Genomic DNA, 19,705 nt, shown 5'->3' with positions numbered 1-19,705 from the left:
TCATTGTTGACTTTCAGCATCATGTAGCTTTTTAATGAACTCCTAAAGAGCAGAGCTGATTGGTAATTTTGCACTGTTAATTAATACAATACGATGTTTTTACACAATGTGTGTGTCTGCATGTGTATGCATGTCTGTGACTGTGTACGTGTTGCTTCCAGTACTTAAAGCGCCCATATTCTGCTCATTTTCAGGTTCATAATTGTATTTTGAGGGTGTACCAGAATAGGTCTTTTTCAAAAAGCACCATATTTTTGTTGTACTGCACATTTCTGCAGATCCTGTTTTCACCCTGTGTGTTTGGGTCTCTGTTTTAGCTACAGAGTGAGACATCACTTTTTTTAGCTATAGAATGAGACATCTTACTTCTACTGCACATGTATCCAAACATGTTCAATAGTTATGACCACCTTTTGCCCGTCAAACTCGTTTATCAGCTGTAACTCCGTGATAAAAGGAAATAACAGGAAGATGTTTGTCTGATAGAAGGAGGTTAACGTGCTGTATGTTATGACCTAAGGAAGTCTGTCTATCATCATTACACTCGGAGAAAACTGGAATGTTTCAGTTGTCCCGCGTTTCAATCATCATGGCTCTCCCTCAGCCATAACACAGATAACAGATAACTTTCTTAAATAAAACTGAAAGACAATTAGGCCTATACAAAGCAATATCCTGCCACCTTTTACCTGCATGCATACTCATTAACACAGGCTTTTCCAGTGTTATGCCAAAATCAGTGACCTGTCACAATGAGTTACTGTAGTGCCGTCTACCTGCCGCAAATCAGTTTGTGACTTTGTGAGAAAAACCGGACCGGCAAAGGCATTACAGTGTTGTCTTTAGGATTCATTTTAGCAGGTCTCTCTCAACCACCCATTCCAAACAGCTATTAGTATATATTTGTTTCTTTATTTATTGTTTATTTGATAATAATGTTCAATGTGTGTTTATATGCACCAATCACCAAAGCAAATTGGTCATTAACTTATTGTGGCAAAAAAAACTTTTCTGATTCTGCAATGCTTATTTATGATGTCATTATGGTATCATAATATATACTACTACTACAACTACTACTACTACTACTACCACAAATAATAATAGCAATAATAATTATAATATTAATAATAATAATAAACCAATTAATTGATGAAATTAAACTTTTTTAGTCGTAAAATTTCACTATAGAAAAATGCATGCGAACATACAAAGTTTAAAAAAATAACAACACACAACGGCGATTTTAAATTGTATCAGTTTAGTAAGATTTTGAGACTTGACTATATGTATTTTTCCCGTCACTGTATCCTATGGTCTATGCTTGTGAGTCAAAAACCTCGGAGTGGGCGTGGTTTGACGTCATTACGTATAGTGTCGTTACGTAAACCGTTCGGCGCAAAAATTCAAACGCTGTACAGGAAGAAAAACTACAACTTGCTCTGTTGTCTGTATGTCGTATAACAAATTATAACGAGACGCAATAAAGCCACATCGGATTTTAGACAAATTGAGGTAAGTTGGATGAACCAAGTAAGTTTCTTGTTGAGGTTCTTGCTTGTCACGGAGCCATTTAACGTTAGCTATCAAAGTTAGCAAGAACCCGTTCACACTAGCATGTAATGTTAGCGTCATCAGCTAGCTGGCTAATTGAGCTAGGGCAACGTTGTTTTTTTGTGGTTGTTTGGTTGGGGTTAAACATCTAATTAGACAGGTAAGGAAATATGCTGTGTTAATATAACATTTTGCTTTCAAAATTTCTATTAGCGAAGACTTAAACACTTTTTAAGTTGACGTTATAAAACCGTTGGAGTCCTTTGTTTATGTGTGCGTGTCGTTCTAGCTAAAGTTAATTTAATTCAGAAAGGACGGGGTCTACATAGATATAACCCACAAAGCAGCACTTTCTTTACACAATGTATTTCAGGAATGCATCGTATTATGTGAGTGGATGGGGCAAAAATTGTTGTGAAGAGATGTATTACGTTACCGTTACCTGTGTGATATGTAGTGCCTGAAAATGTTGAAAACGTGGAAAACCTCTTCTTATCTTTTCCAAGGCGTATTAACTAAATGTTCACCTTTCCAGCAAACATGGTAACATGTGACGTGCTAAGTTGATCCTGGGGCATGAATGCACATTTATTTTGTTTTCATCTTACAGTCATGACTCTTTGCATTTTTCACTCGAACCCTTATGTTTACATATGGCCTACTACTGGATGTCAGCTCATTGTGAAGGGTGACAAACTTGGCTTTAAAATTCAACAGTACAATATAAGCTAAAAAAAAAAACATGTACTGTTTCCAATTTTCTAAGACTGGTATGCTCTGACACTGCAAGCCATTTAATACACCCATACAGAATACAGTCATTGTTATCCTTTAACATCCAAGCTAGTTTGTGTTTGAAGGTGAAACTTGGACCTTGTTCAACATGTAGCCTCTGATTGTGTGCAGAGTTGAGAATTAGCTCCATTTACCAGCCAAATGCTTGTAAAATATGGAAGGGGTTGGTAGATATGCTTCACTCACCAGCCCCCAAAAAAAAATAATGGTAATCTATTAGGTCTGCATGATATGAGGAAAACATCTAATTGCGATTATTTTGATTGATGTTGCAACTGCGATATGATTTACAATATTGTTTGTGTCATTGTTCTCATTTGCATTGACTACTATTAAATCTTATAAATTTAAATGATTTATATTAGTTGTTTTTGCGAGGATCTGTACCAAACAAAGATGTAGTGTGTAGGCCGGGGCGTCTCTGCAGCGCCACAATACTTCATTCAGAACGGTTTGACGCATATTTTGCCTTTAACAAACATTGCACCCCCCCCCAGCGATTTGGATATTGCACTAGTCCATGTTGTGATTTTGATAACGTGATTAATTGTGCAGCCTTGTAATCTATTAAAGGTCCCATGCCATGACAATTTCACTTTGAGGTTTTTTAACATTGATATGTGTTCCCCCAGCCTGCCTATGGTCCCCCAGTGGCTAGGAATGGTGATCGGTGTAAACCGAACCCTGGGTATCCTGTTCTTCCTTTTGAGAAAATGGATGAATCGAATCTCGCCCCTTATGAGGTCATAAGACTGAAGGCTGAATTTTGGGAAAGAGACTTCAGATATGGTATTAGGGGACCACAAAAAGCATTCAAAGAGCACCATGTCATGGGACCTTTTAAGTGGCTAGTAAAATTTTGAACATTCACAAGCCATTTGGCTGGTGGATGATAAAAGTTCATTTTGAACCCTGGTTGTGTGTTTTGTCTGTCTCTAGCTAAGATGAGTGCAGCCTCCACACCAGTCTCCCGGATACTTCCAGGCTGGACGGCGTCCTCCTTGAAGAACAAGGGTGTGTCGTCCCCTCTAACCTGCAGCACCCCGCTGCAGGCAGCCTTCAATGACGATGTACAGGAACGACGTCAGCGCCGGAGGTCCAGGGTCATTGATCTCCAGTCTGCCAATGACTCCTCCATTACTGACTCTGCTTCTCATAGGTAAGCTGTACAGCTCAAGGTTTGGCAAACCATGCCTTTGACTGTGTTTTTAGCATGACTTTGGTGATGGTGTGACATGTAAACGTTTTTGAGCGAATGTGATTTCCAAAACCATTTCAACTAGCATTAAACTTCACAGCCACTTTCTGTTTGCATTTCTTATATGTATCTTAAGTGCCTAAAGATAATCTCATTTTTGTATTCAGTGCTGTGGGGACTCCTGCTGCTGTGCCCAAACTGTCAAATGCACAGATCACAGAGCATTACTCTACTTGCATAAAACTCTCCACTGAGAATGTGAGTATGTGTGCGCGTGTGTGTCTGGATTGCTGAGAAATCAATCAGTGTCTCACACGGTGTGCCTTTTGAAGTGTTACACTAATTACATCGGAGATGTTATGTTTTTTTTCTACTTGACCGTTGCATTTTCTATGTGTTTAAGACATGTTACTTTTGAAATAGATAGTATTAAGACTTGAAAGGAAGGAATCAAAAATGCATTTCTTTTTTTCGCAGAAAATCACGACCAAAAATGCCTTTGGTCTACATCTGATTGATTACATGGCTGACATTCTCAAACAGAAAGATTCTGAGCTCACAAACTTCAAGGTTTGAATTTTCTTTTTTCATCTACTTTATGCGCCTTTGATAACTCCTCCTTGGTTCACCAGAAGTCTTTGAACTTTTGACTAACTTAAAGAAGTGGGACCAAATCATACTTTTATTGTCCCCAGTTTAACCTTGAAAACCTTTTTGTAGTCATCCCTGCAAAAAAGTTGTCAAAGGTGTATCTTGTATTTTTCTTTTCTTTAAATCAGTTAGGTGAATTCCTTTAAAGAAACTTTTTATAGAAATTTTATAAATGTATTGACATTGAAATTCTGAAGCTGTTATCAATTTATTTTTCCTAAACTAAAATGCGACTTTTTTTCACCAGACGTTTTCATTTCAAGCAATATGGGCATTCATTTAAAATTTCAAATCACATTTTCAAATATATATCGGTTGGTTTCACATAGTGCTTCAGTTCCTCCTTCAAAGGTCTTAGATTCAGTAATATAGCGCATTCAATTCTTTAATTAAACTGTCTGACACAGTGTTTGTTCTGATAATGTCTGCAGCATACTGACTTGACCTAATGAAAGCTGCAGACCCAGTCAAGTCTGACAGGACTGTTGTATTTATTACATTTTTATTAGATATGTTTTAAATTGTCCCAGAAAGGATTGCAATAAACAATGATCTTGTCATTTTCGTCTAATATAATGATAATGGCATAATAATGAACGTACACCTTTTCAAAGATCAAAAAACTATTATTTCTAGAGAATATTTAACACTGGAACTGGAAGACATTTTAAATATGTGGCTGTCTGCCACATGGCGAGTTAATGTTTGTTCCAAAATAGTTCTGTTTTCTGCTTTAATTTTGGCGAAGGTGCAGCTACTTTCTTCTGCTCCACCGGCAGGTTGTCAACTGTGTGGTTTGGAATGAGAAGAAGAAAACAGGACGCCAGGGATATCGCTCATATACTCTTTTTTTTTTATGACGGCGCCTTGCATCTCTCTCTCTCTCTCTGCCAGGAGCCCCGCCTCCCCACACAAAGACATATGCGACTGACAAGAGGGTTCACTCCTCGTTACACTAAGGAACAGAGAGTGGTCATGTCCCCACTGTGTCTTTAGTAGAGAGAGAGAAGGAAAACAAACAAGCAAGCGGCCCGAAAAATTATCGAGCTCATTTTATTCTGCGATTAAATGACATATTGACCATCGCGACAGGCATACATGTGTATGAGTATATAAGTGTGTATGATGTTTGCATTTCTCCTTTAATCAAATTTGTGATATTGGGCTATTTTAAATAAAATTGAACTGTGTGTCTGTCCTCCGTAAGGTGGCAGCTGGCACTTTGGATGCCAGTACCAAGATCTATGCTGTGAGGGTGGATGCTGTTCATGCTGATGCCTACAGGGTGCTGGGTGGCCTGGGGGCCGAGACCAAACCTGGAGAAGGTAAGCTCCTTTTACTTTCACGTGTGTTGTTGGATTTTCATTAGAATGCACTGGAATGGGTGCCTTTTTCTTTAAGGCTTTGTCCTACAGAATGTAAATCTTTGTCTACTCACATTGTTACATAATTTGAAATTTTCTGATTTTTTGTTTTTATTTCTCAATTTTTTTTGTGCATCTACAGGCCATGGACTGACGGAGGAAGACGGGGAAAATGAAGGGGGTGCAGCAGGGGATGGGACTGCCAAGCAGCCAAAGAAAAAGAGACCTCCTAAGAAGACAGTGGAGCAGAACCTGAGCAACATCAATAGTGCAGAGTCTGAAAGGAAGTGTGAGGTACTGTATAGTGTTATCTTTACAGGACAGTATTAGTTCAGATGACACCCATACCAATTCTAAAAGAAAGATAGTTGTGCTGTGGGCAGAATGCAATTAGCAGGGTAATTAGGTAATATTGATGGCCATTAACATACATGTTGGACATTTTACTCTGAAGTCTAAATGTCGTCGTCGTCCCCCCCCCCCCCCCCCCCAGGTGGATCCCATGTTTCATCGGATGGCCTCGTCCTTCGATGAGAGCAGCACGGCCGGCGTCTTCCTGTCTGTTCTCTTCAGTGAAGACAGTCGCTGTGAGCTGCTGTTTCCCTCCTACATGACCCTCCTGCAGTCCAGGCCCTCATACTCTCCTCCACCCCCGCAGGGAGTTCCTGCATCCCCGTTCATGGGTAAAAAACATTAACTCTGCCCAATCTTTCATGAGAACCTTAGTACCACCCAGCTGTGTGTCTCATCTTTTGAACTGTCCCCCTCCCCATCTTTCTGTGCTCTGTTTCTGCCAGCCGGACTACAACGTTCCACGGAGAAGAGCTCCATCTGCCCCTCACTGAAGGACTTCTCCTTCACTAGCTGGAACCCTGAGCAGGTCAGAGAAACAATTTAACCACCTAACCCAATAGTATAAATGATTCTGATGGAATTATTTCATATTTCTCAGATTAAGTGGTAATTAAAGCAGCAATTCCCCTTAAATGTTTGCCATCTTTGAGGTAGAAAAAAAAACACTGGACTCTAGGACTGCATAATAGGGCGACATACCTTTTTATACCCATATGTTCCTAAATCAACTGTATGAGTTTTGAGCCCCTTTCACAAATGGACTTCAATCCTGAAAGTATCTAGATGTTAACCAGCGGAGCTGTATGTGAGAATGCAAATATCCGAAACAGTTAGCTCGAACATCAGTCGTTCTGTACTCTGCAAGTTACTTATTACAAAGTCTGTTTAATCTCCAATTGAGCCCAACAGCAAGGGACTGGGTGTAATGATGTTTTATGATGATGATGTGATTTTTACAAAGACAGAAAACAAAAATGTCTGACTGGAGAGACTGCGAGATTTGGGAACTTCTGTCAGTAAGGGCATATGTCGAAATTGTCAGACAAATTCACTGAAGAGCAGGAGACTCACCGGTAGTTCTTTATGCCCAAATCACAAACCGGTTCACGTCCTGCATTCTTCACGCTCTGCCCAGGCGCCACCCCCCCTTGTTGTTCTATGACACTATAAATAATATTGAATTGCATTAAATTACATTATAGTGTAGCACTGCTAGCTGATCCTGCAACATGATCCATCACTTGAAAATATTCCGCACTATGCATATTTATTTATTACTCTGTGTCACCTACTGTGCAATATGTCATTTCTATTCATCCACACCTTACTCCTTGTGTGTGTGTGTGTGTTGTGTGTGGTGTGTGTGGTGTGTGTGTGTGTGTGTGTGTGTGTGTGTGTGTGTGTGTGTGGTGTGTGTGTGTGTGTGTGTGTGTGTGTGTGTGTGTGTGGTGTGTGTGTGTGTGTGTTGTGTGTGTGTGTGTGTGTGTGTGTAAATTAAATATAAATAAATATATATATATATGTGTGTGTGTACATATTATTATAACTCTTATTCTTATTTGTCTACTTTTTGTGTATTTTTTCCTATGTCTAATGTGTATTTGTATTCTCCAGAATATGTTCGGGCCTGTTCCTTCGGACATGGTCCGTAGTGCATTAGTGAGAACTACTTTCTTTACAGAGGCTGTCAGATCCCAGTTGACTGTGCATCTTCTTTCAGACCATGAATCAGCTTTTGGATAAGATGAAGCAGGGCGAACACGTGTTTGATGTGAACGCTGAGCCCGAGCCTGAGCTGGAAGAAGATGACTGCCATGACTTTGGCGCCGACTATGATGAGGGAATGGGTGACTGTGAGGAGAGAGCCAAGGAGTACAAGGAAGGCTGTGAGGCCTCTGGCTCTGGCAAAGGAAGGTACGGTTGTGGCTTGTAGAGCAGTTGAAAAGGGGTGTGTGTTTTCTGCTGAGATGTAGAGGAACTCACCCTTTTACCACAGATTACTGATCAATTTGTTTTAGTTTGAATCATTTTCATAGTATCCGGCTCACTTTGTGGTGATATCTTCTCTTTCTCTGGTTTCTGCGCTCTTTATCTGTTTCTCCTAGTCCTCTTTCAGTGCGGTTTGCATGTTGTGTTAGGATGAAAGAACGTCAACTATTAAGTTATATACAGGAATAAGCCTCTCCTTCTTAATGTCTTCTTAATTTACTTAGGATTACTGTTTTTAATGTTTACTCAAGCTTGCAAGTTTGAAATGCAGTATGTAATCATGGGGCTAAGATAATTGCATTGCCTATTATCACCATGAGAGGAGGTATTTACTTCATTAGGGCTCACTGAATGGGTCAAAATCAAAACTCAGCATCAGCCACAGCCTCTTTTAACAGATGACTGATTTGTGTATAAGTGCTTGCTGGTTTGAATGGGTTCTCACGCTGTCGTGATGGTGGTACAGGGATGTGATTCCCATCGGAGAGGGAGACATCGCCACTATGTGTCTGCAGCTGTCCTCTCAGCCCAGGGAGTACTCCTACTTCAGCCCCAGGACCATGGCCACGTGGGCGGGACCCGGCTACTGGCAGTTCAAGCCAAAGCACAAGTGTGAGTGAAAATTGTGGTTTAACACAAAATTAGAATCGACTGAGGTGCCAGAGTTGAGAAGTGCCCTGGAGCAAGAAATTTTACTTATTATTTTTCCATGTACTTGCTATATGTAGGCAGGCTATATACAAGTAATAACATTATTACAATACAATTATTTTTTGATAATGTACCCTTAAGGCCTGTCCACATCAAGAACAATAACTAGAACTATGTGAGCATCCACACTGCTCTTCTTTATTACCATTCAAATTCATTCATTTTTTTCAAAATATTTGAATAATAAAAGAATATGCAATTCTCAAATGAAACGGGTTAAATATGTACTACACTACTCAGGCTTATACATTGTTGATGCCACTATAGCATGTGGTTGTTTTTACACGTTCTGTCCACTAGAGGGACTTCTAACATCAGCCTGGCCTTGAGGGGACCTACGTCATGGCACATTGGGTTTCTTGCACGCCGCTCTCTGCAAGGTGGGAAATTGGCAATGAGCAATGAGCGGATGAAGGAAAGTGTGATAGCAATCCACGTTAAGGCCTTTCATCTCTCACCTGAGACCGCCATGTCCAAGCCCAGGCGCAGAACATGACCTTACCGCATGCTGATATGTTACTAGGCCAGGTAGAGCAAGCTACTGTACTAACAGAGAGAGAGAGACTGTATCATTACAAATGGGTAGCATGTAACCAACCCGTCTTAAAACACGGATCAAGGAATCTAACGCATGCAAGCGCGTGAGTCATAGGGTCGCCCCGTGGCACAATTAAAGTGAAGCCAAAATGCTTACTTCCTCCATAACCTCCCCAGCTTTAGTGCAATATCGTGCTGCATCTGATGTCATTGTTATTGTTCTTTTGTGCATGCGCGTCAGCTCAAAACCGCATAGAGTATATCAGAATCTGATATCAGCCACAGATTTGAGCAAAAATATCAGAATTAAACATTAAGACTTAGTGTGAACGTATCCTTATTGTTCATCAGTCAAGACACGAGAAGACAGATTAGCTAACCTTAGCCAACCTATTTATAAAAAAAAATTTACATTTAAATAATATTCTTTACCCATCCTGGAATGTTGTGGACTGGCCAGACCCTCCTCCGCTACGCTGTGGAGGAAGGTGGGGCAAAGCAGGACTAATGCAGCCTCAACTTACGTTATTTCTTTTTATGCTGTCTTTATGTGAAGCTTTGGTCTATAGTCATTCCGTTACATATAATACTATAAATATAACAGAAATTTATTTGGATGCTGTACACATTGGGCTTATTTTTGTTTGTATTTTACTTTTGAGGTATAAATTAGGCTTTCAAATTTTCTACAAAAGCTGAGGTGATTTTCTAATGGTTGTCTGTTCCCTGCATCATGTACTTAATATCTTATAGTGGACCATTTGCCTGACAAGGAGACGCGTAAAAGAAAGCCCAAGAAGACCTTTGAAATTGACTTCAATGACGATGTCAACTTTGAGACCTACTTCCGCACCACGAGAGTAAGACCCCTCGCTGCTCTTGTCATTCCAAACACAACACACTCACAGTTGAAGTGTCATCTGGTAAAAAATATTACCTGATATTTATAAGGGGAAAGTCGGACACATCGAGAAATTTGCTTTCTTGCCAAGCGTTAGATGAGAAGTGAACTGCCTTACCCCCAAATGAAATATGTTGCAGAGAGGGCAACTCGGCAGTTTGCTAACTTGTTGCTCTCTCTACCAATATAAGCTGCTCTGTTTTAGGCTACAAAACGTGGACGCAGGCTAAAGTTTAACCGTGGAGGACACTCAACTACCTGCTAGGCTAATGGGCAATGGTAACATTAATGTGTCTACTTCAGCTGAGAACGTAAGACATTACATAGGTATTCTCGCATATAGGCATAATAGTCAATGCAAATGGAATGTTAATGTGTCATGGAACATTGCGCTCCCCGACACTTCAAAGGTCGGATTTGCTCCAATTTTGATAAGTTTTGTTTAGAAAACCTTGAAACCATGTAAGACATGGACATGTCATCAGACACAATCCATGTCAGTAGAATCCAATTCATGTCATTAGACGCAACGTATACCCGTGCAAGCATGTTTTTTTTTGTGGTGATAAGCTCGGACCGACAAAAAGTAAATTTACTTTCCTGCAATTTCAATCTTGCACACAATTTATGGACTAATATAGATTTAAAGCATGATAACTTTCAGATCCATAAACTGTTCTGAGCACAAATCGCTTGTTGTCTGTGTGACATCCTCTCTCTCTCTCTCTCTCTCTCTCTCTCTCTCTCTCTCTCTCTCTCTCTCTCTCTCTCTCTCTCTCTCTCTCCTCCCTCCTCTCCCCCCCTTCACTTGCTCTCTGTCAGCTGCTCATTTTTCCCCTTCTAAAATATTAGAAACACTAAAGCAGATCCAGAAAACCCAACACGTTATAAATGTGTTGCTCCATTATTTCTAAGACCAGAAGTGTTGGGTAGTTTGGGATATTCTGTCCAATAAACAAGCGACTGTTTCGATCTTGTGACTTTTTATTTACAGTGTTTGGTGCGTGTGACAAATGTAGTGTGAAACCAAACCAAATGAAAAAACATGGCACTTCTTGGTGTGGTAGCGATAGCAACACAGCATTCAGTGTGGTAGTTATAGCTAATTAACCAGCACCACACTCTATTCTTAAAGGATAATTACTGGGGGGGGTTTTCACCCCGGAGTACCTGTTTCTAAGTGACTGATGGGAACATCAATCTTTGAAATTAGACCAGTATTAAGGAGGATGACTGCAGTCGGCAGCGGCAAAACAAGCTACAATCTAAGTTAATAGGAATGTTGTCCAGCTGGTATTTACCTTCACAAAAGTGCTTGTTTTTGTCACTGACAGGCTTTAATTAAAATTCTAAGTGTCTGACAACATTATGGAAAGGATTTTTAAGGAGGTCGACCTTTCATCCACGAAATTGCGTTTGCTAAACCCACCAGACTCCATGTAAATTAACAGCAATTTTAGCATAAAATAAAATAAATACATTTTATTCAAAGTTGACAGAAACAAAATAAAACTATGCAAAGCCATCTTTTCACTGTTTCAACCATCACAACTAGTTTTGGTTGAAATGAACACGTAGTTTACCGATTTTACATGTGAGAAAATGTTTGCTCTATATCTGATAAAAGTATTGCTTTTTTAAATGGAGTCTGGTGGGTTTAGTGCTAGCGACTTCAGGGCTGTTTCTGGTTAAACAAAAAGGTCTCTCAGGTTTTATAGTGGTCATATTATGCCTTTTGGGTATACCCCTTCCCTTTATTGTGTTATATATCATTTTTAGGGGTGTGCAAAAAAGTCAATTTGTATTCGAATTGCGATATCGTTTTTATATATATATATATGTATATATATATATATAAAATTTAGTATTTTTTTATTTCATGTCTACTGCAATCACATGCTAGATAGATACTTTATTGATCCCTAAGGGGAAATGTATTGTCCCAGTAGCTTACAGACATCACAAACAACATACACATCATAACAGGATGTTAAAATAACAAATAAACATATCCACACGAATAATATGGATATGAATATAATGCTCGCTTAACTGCTAATGTGGCAAGCCCTTGTTATTATAAATCCCACGTAACATCTAGGCAAGTCCCACCCTACGATTGTCCTTACCTAGCTACTGCACGTGTGTAACTCCCAACAAAGATTGAACAGAAGTGCGATGCCTCACTCTGTAGCTAAAACAGAGAGTTCAATACAGAGAGGAGCTGCAGCAATGTGCAGTATGACAAAAATGTTTTTTGAAAATGAAACCATGTAAACCTATTCTGGTAGAACCTCTAAATATAATATGTACCTATAAATGAGCAAAAATATGAGCACTTTAAAGGTCTATCTCCAGGGATCATTTCCAGACACTTGTTTTTACCTTCAGATTAATATTCTATTAATTTACATTGTAGCTTGTTTTTCCGCTGCTGACTGCAGCTACATACTGGACCAATGTCAAAGATTGTTGTTCCCATCCCATGTCACTTAGACAAAAAACATAAAAAATAGGGTCCATGTTGAAAAAAAAAACGGTAGTTACCCTTTAAGAGTGTGGGTAATCCGCTTGTGAACTGGACCTGACGACAACATTTTAGAACTAAGCCACCCTGGTAGCTTCAGATCAAATGTCATCAAATTGTCAGGACAGCTATTTTTGCTGATCTGAGCACAGACTCTTCGGTGATACATTGGCACGATACATAATGATACCTACGGTTTTATCTCTAGATTAAATTCCTTGAAATAGGACCCATAATCTGCTAGGGATGTAATGATACACTCAACTCACCATTTGATGCTATCAATGATTTTGGGTTCACAATACGATTTTTTTTTTAACAGAATGAGCTGGAGACAAATGACTGAAAATATTCCTTTATTTATATAAAATGTCCAAAACAATGCGTTCTTTTATCAAAAGTGCACTTACAATTGTATTTTATCTTAAATAATAAAAATTAATAATTGGATTTCTAAAACAAATCCCACATCAAAATAACTAAATTCAAAGAATGTCTGAAGTCAAAGAAGTAAAATCAAAAATAGTTTGCACCCTAGGCTGTTTAAAAATTGCATCATGATTAATGTTTTATCTCAACCTGTTGTAATCTTTGCATTTATGTAGATTTTTAATTGATCGACGATGCACCATTTCATCCCTATTATCTGCAAATAAAATACTCAGCTAGTCGGTAAGTGTTAGTAGGTACTTGTCAGTAAGTGATAGCACTGTCTGTATGGATTTGAGACACTGAACAAAATCTCTGAATACAGTCAAATTAAGAGCATATGAGTTGAAAATGGTCAAGAGACCTTAGACACTTAAATGTATCTGAACTCAATCTGACATTGTCTGCTTTCCCTTTGCAGGCGGCCACAACCAACAGCAAGTCTGCCCTCACGTCAAGCAATAAGAAAACCTCTCTCCCAGCAGACTTCCAGTTTTCCCCAGAGACGCTCTCCCAGCTCAGACTCAAACCCTCCAACTCGGTGAGTCCTCACTACTCCTGTCAGCGGACTGGAAGAGGTTAAAGGTAGAGGAACTCAGCCGTCCTCTTCAACACTGATACGGGGCCGATGTTGGCTGAAGAAAGAAACATTTTTTATCAATTTAATCCACAAAAAATGTACAGCAATCACATAGTTCTTGTGGTGGTTAGGTTTTCAAACAAAATTTGTCTTTGCACAAAATTGAGCCATGCTACAGTCATCATATATAGAGCTGTAACTATTCCAAATTTTGTTGTACAATTAATTTCCTCAGAAATAATTGCAATTAACAATATAATTGTCTCTTTCAGTCCAATTTTTGAAAAGAATATATATAGATATTCCAGACAAACTTTTGAATGAACGCCAGGATACATCTTTTGGTTTTATTGCTGTTATGTGACCCAGAGAGGAGGAAGGGTGGGGTCTGGGCGGTTAATGCGCTGAAGCACTGAAGGGAGGGGTTGAGGTGGAGGGAGGGGAGAGCTGGTCTTGTTTTGTTTGAAAATACTTCAAGCGTCAATAAGAAGTAACATCACCCAGTATCGCTTAGAGCACCTTCAAACAAAGAAACAGGCCTAATCATGTAATGTGCCTTCAGTATCCGTACCCACATAAAGATGATTTGTCGGTTAAGAAGGATGTATTTGGTTTTGTTGATTCTAGTTGAGTCAAGAAGGCCAGAAGAGGTTGTCTGGAGAGCTCGGAGAAGGCATTGGAGACTACGACTACAACAACGCCAACGACACGGCCAACTTCTGTCCAGGTCTTCAGGTCTGAACTTTATTATGGCTTTTGATTAAATTTGTTTTTGTCTGTTTGATTTTACTGTATTTTAACATACTATCTTCATCTAAGGAGTAGGGGTGGGAGACATTGCAAGGTATTGGAAGTTTGGAAAGAACAAACTGAGAAGTAGATGTGTAGCTTTGTCCCTTCTTCAGAAAAGAACTCTAGTCTAGGTGATTCTTTTGGCTACTTCTACCAAATACTGTACTGTAAAATCCCCTAAAAGTGAGGACTTCTAATCTCTGGAGCTAGAGCTGTTCAATTCCAAATTTAGCTGTACAACTTATTGTTGTACATGGTTGTAATGGTATTGTGAACAATATAATTCTCTTTCAGTCAAATTTTATTAAAGAAAAAAAAGATTATTTATAGAATGTATTACATTTTCAAACACATTTAAAGGTCCCATGACATGAGGCTTTTACATAGACCTTAGTGGTCCCCTAATACCATATCTGAAGTCTCTTTCCCAAAATTCAGCCTTGGTGCTGAATTACAGCCACTAGAGCCAGTCCCACAATGAGGATGTGCCATTTCTGAGTCTGTAGCTTTTGAGGAGGAGAGAGGGGGGGCAAGGTGGAGGCTGTGGGTGTGGCCTTGACCAACTGCTACTTTGCTTGTTTGAAAGCCATGATGTCTCTCTCTCATGGGCGGGCCAAATTCTCTGGGCGAGCAAATCAGAGAAGGGGGAGAAAGATTCCAGATCGGCCCATCTGAGCTTTCATTTTCTCAAAGGCAGAGCAGGATACCCAGGGCTCGGTTTACGTCTATCGGCATTTCTAGCCACTGGGAGACCATAGGCAGGCTGGGGGAGTTCATTTTAATGTTAAAAACCTCATAAAGTGAAATTTTCATGCCATGGGATGTTTAAGCTTTTAATGAATAGACCTTTTTCACAGCAGACATTTTGACTTGTCGTAGTAGGAAAAGGGTTCAATTCCATCAAGTGTCCCAGTAAGCATGCAGAATACCAGGGCCTCTCCTAAGTGGAATGCCGCCATCATTAATGGTTTTGAATACACCTGGTCTTTTCCAACTATGACATGTGAACATGCCGTGAAAAAGATCTAGTACTGGATACATCATTTGGTTATATACTCACTGTCATATAACCCAGATAATGTAACACAAATACACCTGTAAAGTAAACAATGCCCATTTATTATCAAACAATTTTTCTAAATGTGCCCCCACCCCCCCTTGTCAATTTTGTTGCAATGAACGTGTATAGGGTCAAGTGCCAACAACTAATAATTAAAATAATAATTAAAATGTAAAGTCCGACCACCCATCAAGACCTTAGTTAATGATAGCAAATTAGTTGTGGTTAAACAAATAACCGCTATTATGTAAAAATATTGACAATTAGCCAATTGTGTAATAATTGTTTCAGGTCTAGGAGGAACCATAATAGAGAATTGTCATTTAAAATTGATTGGGAACCACATCTTGAATGTTTTATCCTTTGCCTTTGCATTTTCTTGTCCATCTTCCTCATCAGGGGGGCGACAGTGATGATGATGATGTCGAAGGGTTTGCTGGTTCAGATGATACACAGCCTTCAGGTGACAGCATACCTCCGTCCACACAAGATCTAGAGGGCATTTCCACGTACGGGGAGGAGGATCTGGTACCTGAACCACACAGGGTGGGTAACGCAAGATTTTGGTGCAGCACAAACACCTTATTCTAACTGAAAATGAATGTGTGTGTTTGCCCGGTGATTCAGATCAGCTCCAAAATGTAATGACTTCTTCCTTGGCCCATGCGACACTCTTCCACCAAGAAAAATTGGGCCAGTAGTTTTTCTCTAATCCTGCTGACAAACCAATAACCCTGGGTTGGTTGCATTTCTGTAAACCAAAAAAAGTCTTGGGAAGGAACTTTAGCACCATGCAAAACAAATAGCCACATAAAATATTAAATAGGTTAACTGTTCACACAATGCAGTTGCATGAGCAATTTACATTAGCTGTTTACATGGTTACACGCCAATTGCTCTTACCAGTGTATAGTGGCGTGTACTTTGTCCATAACAATCCCCGCCAGTCTGTCCCAAAACGTCCCAGTTGGAGAGGAAATGCAGGAAACACATTCTCTTGTAAAGCTTCACAATCATTCAGGGAAAGAACCAAGCAGCCCTACCTTGTTGCACGATCCACATTTTTCTTCAAACTTGTCATTTTCAGCATGTCGCTTGCTTGCTTGCTAGAAGTTTGTTGTTGTTTCCCTTGGCGAAGGGATTTTGAAAATTGCAACACTGAGAGAGGAAGGTGAGGGACAAAGCCTGACAGCAATTGTTTAGACTACACTGACTATAAAAACAGAAGCCTGACTGCTGTGGACACAGTTTAAACAAACAAATCTGCTCATTATGACTTGGACTGGTTTATAATTGAATTGTTTGTTTTTGTAGGTCAACAAGATTGAGATTAATTATGCTAAGACAGCAAAGAAAATGGACATGAAGAGACTCAAGAACAGCATGTGGACACTTCTAGCTGAAAGCCCAAAAAAACCCACAGAGGTAAGTTACACTATAGACTATGAGATACTATAAACTGAAGATACTTCATACACTATAAACTGGTAGACTGGCCATGTATCAGCTTCTTTGTCTGCAGCTATATAAGACAATGCATTTCATTTGGTCATTGCTCACTGTGTGTGTGTGTGTGTGTGTGTGTGTGTGTGTGTGTGTGGGGTTGTGTGTGTGTTGTGTGTGTGTGTGTGTGTGTGTGTGTGTGTGTGTGTGTGTGTGGTGTGGTGTGTGTGTGTGTGTGTGGGTGTGTGTGTGTGTGTGTGTGTGGGGTGTGTGTGTGTGTGTGTGTGTGTGGTACCAGTGTATTTTATTAGTTATCTCTTAATCTTCCCCACAGGAGGTGGACACTGTGGAGAAACAAGAAGTGTGTGGGGAGAAGGTCTTTAGTCAGACTACAAAGACGCTGCTTCAAAGGTACCTGCAGACTTCCTGCTATGGCACAGCACTGATGGGGAATAATAAGGACTGTGTCTCGTTCTGCATACTTTCGTCAGTACACTGCTGCACAATGTGCTCTGACCACTTACTGCTGTAGTGCCCACTGTCGATAGTTAGTATTGTCCCAAAAGAAACACTTATGTTAAAACGCGTACCGGAAATGACGAGCGGACGGCTCAGCTCTCCGCCTCTCAAAATTGGACAAAAATCGATTAAACCTAAACTTTGTTGATATAAAAAACACAGATTCAGCAACTGAATGGCCTACATCTTGTTTAAAATGTTTTCAGAAACACGTTTCGGTGAGCTATTTTCGTAACATTCGAGATCGTATTCCAAACAAGCCGCTATCTGGCCGCCAATAAGCTTGGTTGCTAATTCCGGGAGAAGGCGGACCCATGTGACGCGTTTCTCCAATAAGCTGCCGGACGACGTCCCTGGTCCCTCCCCTTTTCACTTTGTCGTCAAGATGCCGCAGGTTTAGTGCGCGTAGTGTCCATTGTTCCACACTGAACTTTTTGACCATTTTTAGGGGGTCAGCCAGGTTCTTTCAGCGCACTGACTTTTTTGCATTATCTACACTATAGACTTAAAACGAAGTGTTTGAAGTTTGCAAGTAAGCGGTTTGAGACACAGCCAAGGACTGAAAAGCACTCACCAAAAGTGCATGGCATGTATTTTCACTGTTGTCTGGATAGATCAGGGTTTCCACTTGGACATGGAAGTGTAGATTCAAACAATCAATATTTTTGTGAAGAAAAATGTTCATCTCTAGAGTTCTATTGCTTTGTAACGTGCTGTGAACCAGCTAGGAGCAGAACTAAAAAAAGACGTATTACTCCCTTGAAGGCACTAGGTTTGAACAGAATGATTTCACAGAATGTGACATTTATTCTCTCTCTCTCTCTCTCTCTCTCTCTCTCTCTCTCTCTCTCTCTCTCTCTCTCTCTCTCTCTCTCTCTCTCTCTCTCTCTCCTCTCTCCTCTCTCTCTCTCTCTCTCTTCCAGATTGCCAAACACGATGGCTCAGAACCTGTCGGTGCCTCTGGCTTTTGTTGCGCTGCTTCATCTTGCCAATGAAAAGGTGAGTTTTTTCATGGCTTAAAGAATGCCGTTTTATTCAACATTTTCAAAAAATACATCCTAAAATACATAAATATAAAAAAGAGTGGGAGGGAGGCAGGGAGAGTTGGGGTACCTGCTATTAAGCTGTTATTGAAGTATATTAACATTTATTTATTGCTTTTTTTCATTATTTCAGGATGTATTTCATATGCATATTAATGTATTTTTCATGATTAATATTAAAGTGTGTGTGTGAAAATTGATACGTAAAGGCGTCATCTGTGAACATTTGCATCAAAACGTTTATACATGTGTATATCGATGGTGTTTTATGTTTGCGTGTATGTGTATTAATTTAGACAGACGTTTTTCTATTGTTATTGACTTAGATGAGTTCAGAGCACATTTTATGACCAATTCGTGTGTGTGTGTGTGTGTGTGTGTGTGTGTGTGTGTGTGTGTGTGTGTGTGTGTGTGTGTGTGGTGTGTGTGTGTGTGTGTGGTGTGTGTGTGTGTGTGTGTGTGTGTGTGTGTGTGTGTGTGTGTGTGTGTGTGTGTGTGTGTGTGTGTGTGTGTGTGTGTGTGTGTGTGTGTTGATCAAATAGCCACTCTTATTTCTTTTGATCATGCAATTATACACTTAAAGCTGTCTTGTATGAAATGATTGTACATGATTATTACACTATTGATATTGCTGCTAATGGTAGTAGTCTTTACCAGTAATAAGGCAGGCAGAAGGAAATGAAGAAGAACGTGTGTACACACCTTCCATGTTTTCTTCACCTTGGAGTTTTGCTACAAAGCTCTTACAAACACTGGAGAATCTGAAATGGTTGTTTAGACATGTAGCCATCTGTTGAAAAATGAAAAGTGTATATATATTCTTTTTTAAGTACAATATGGAATATGTTTATTTTTTACAGAATTTGGAGCTGGTGAAGGTTGATGACATGTCAGATATCATCATCAGACAAGGCCACTGAGAAGAATAAAATGATGGGATGATATGGGGAGAGTTGCTGCTATTCTCCACCTGTTCATCTCTTTTACTCTTTACTATCTGGTATATCTCTGTCACATTCTCTTGTTTAGATTGTATAATGTTTTTATTAATTTTCTAGCAAATACAATACGTAATAAGCAACTGTTAAAGTCAAAACTGCCTCTATTCTTTTTATTCTGTACTCTTGATGCTTATCCTGTGTGTAGATAATTTAACTGCTCACCCACTGCACAGAAAATGTTTATTTTCAAGAAAATAAAAGCCTTTTTTCTAAAACATGTTGTACAGCGTAATTTTACATCATTAGGCCTTTTCTTC

At 39.6% G+C, this 19,705-nt stretch overlaps 1 protein-coding gene across 2 annotated transcripts; it reads left to right on the top strand.

Annotated features, from left to right (window-relative positions):
• Window positions 1–1,351: 1,351 nt before the first annotated feature.
• Window positions 1,352–19,638, top strand: ncaph (non-SMC condensin I complex, subunit H). Of its 2 annotated transcripts, none has more exons than XM_032516045.1 (18): window positions 1,352–1,515; window positions 3,289–3,508; window positions 3,715–3,805; window positions 4,025–4,117; window positions 5,406–5,523; window positions 5,705–5,856; window positions 6,056–6,245; window positions 6,360–6,442; window positions 7,637–7,830; window positions 8,372–8,517; window positions 9,907–10,013; window positions 13,432–13,551; window positions 14,218–14,325; window positions 15,842–15,988; window positions 16,757–16,867; window positions 17,220–17,296; window positions 18,328–18,403; window positions 19,308–19,638. In XM_032516045.1, exons 2-18 carry the CDS (start codon window positions 3,294–3,296, stop codon window positions 19,365–19,367), a joined length of 2,088 nt encoding a protein of 695 aa, XP_032371936.1. In that variant the 5' UTR covers window positions 1,352–1,515; window positions 3,289–3,293; the 3' UTR covers window positions 19,368–19,638. The 2 variants fall into 2 exon arrangements, with proteins under 2 accessions (XP_032371936.1, XP_032371935.1); XM_032516044.1 differs by lacking the exon at window positions 1,352–1,515 and adding an exon at window positions 2,939–3,138.
• Window positions 19,639–19,705: the final 67 nt, after the last annotated feature.

The sequence above is a fragment of the Etheostoma spectabile genome, chromosome 5 (assembly GCF_008692095.1).
Source record: "Etheostoma spectabile isolate EspeVRDwgs_2016 chromosome 5, UIUC_Espe_1.0, whole genome shotgun sequence".
Lineage (NCBI taxonomy): Eukaryota > Metazoa > Chordata > Actinopteri > Perciformes > Percidae > Etheostoma > Etheostoma spectabile.
The sequence above is the reverse complement of the archived record's forward strand: the minus strand, read 5'-3'. Positions and strand labels throughout refer to the sequence as shown.

Coding starts and splice junctions, on each gene's coding strand:
- ncaph (XM_032516044.1), top strand. CDS start 3,063: ATGGATGAATCGAATCTCGCCCCTTATGAGGTCATAAGACTGAAGGCT. Junction 8,518..9,906: donor GTTCAAGCCAAAGCACAAGT/GTGAGTGAAAAT, acceptor AATATCTTATAG/TGGACCATTTGCCTGACAAG. Junction 14,326..15,841: donor ACTTCTGTCCAGGTCTTCAG/GTCTGAACTTTA, acceptor CTTCCTCATCAG/GGGGGCGACAGTGATGATGA.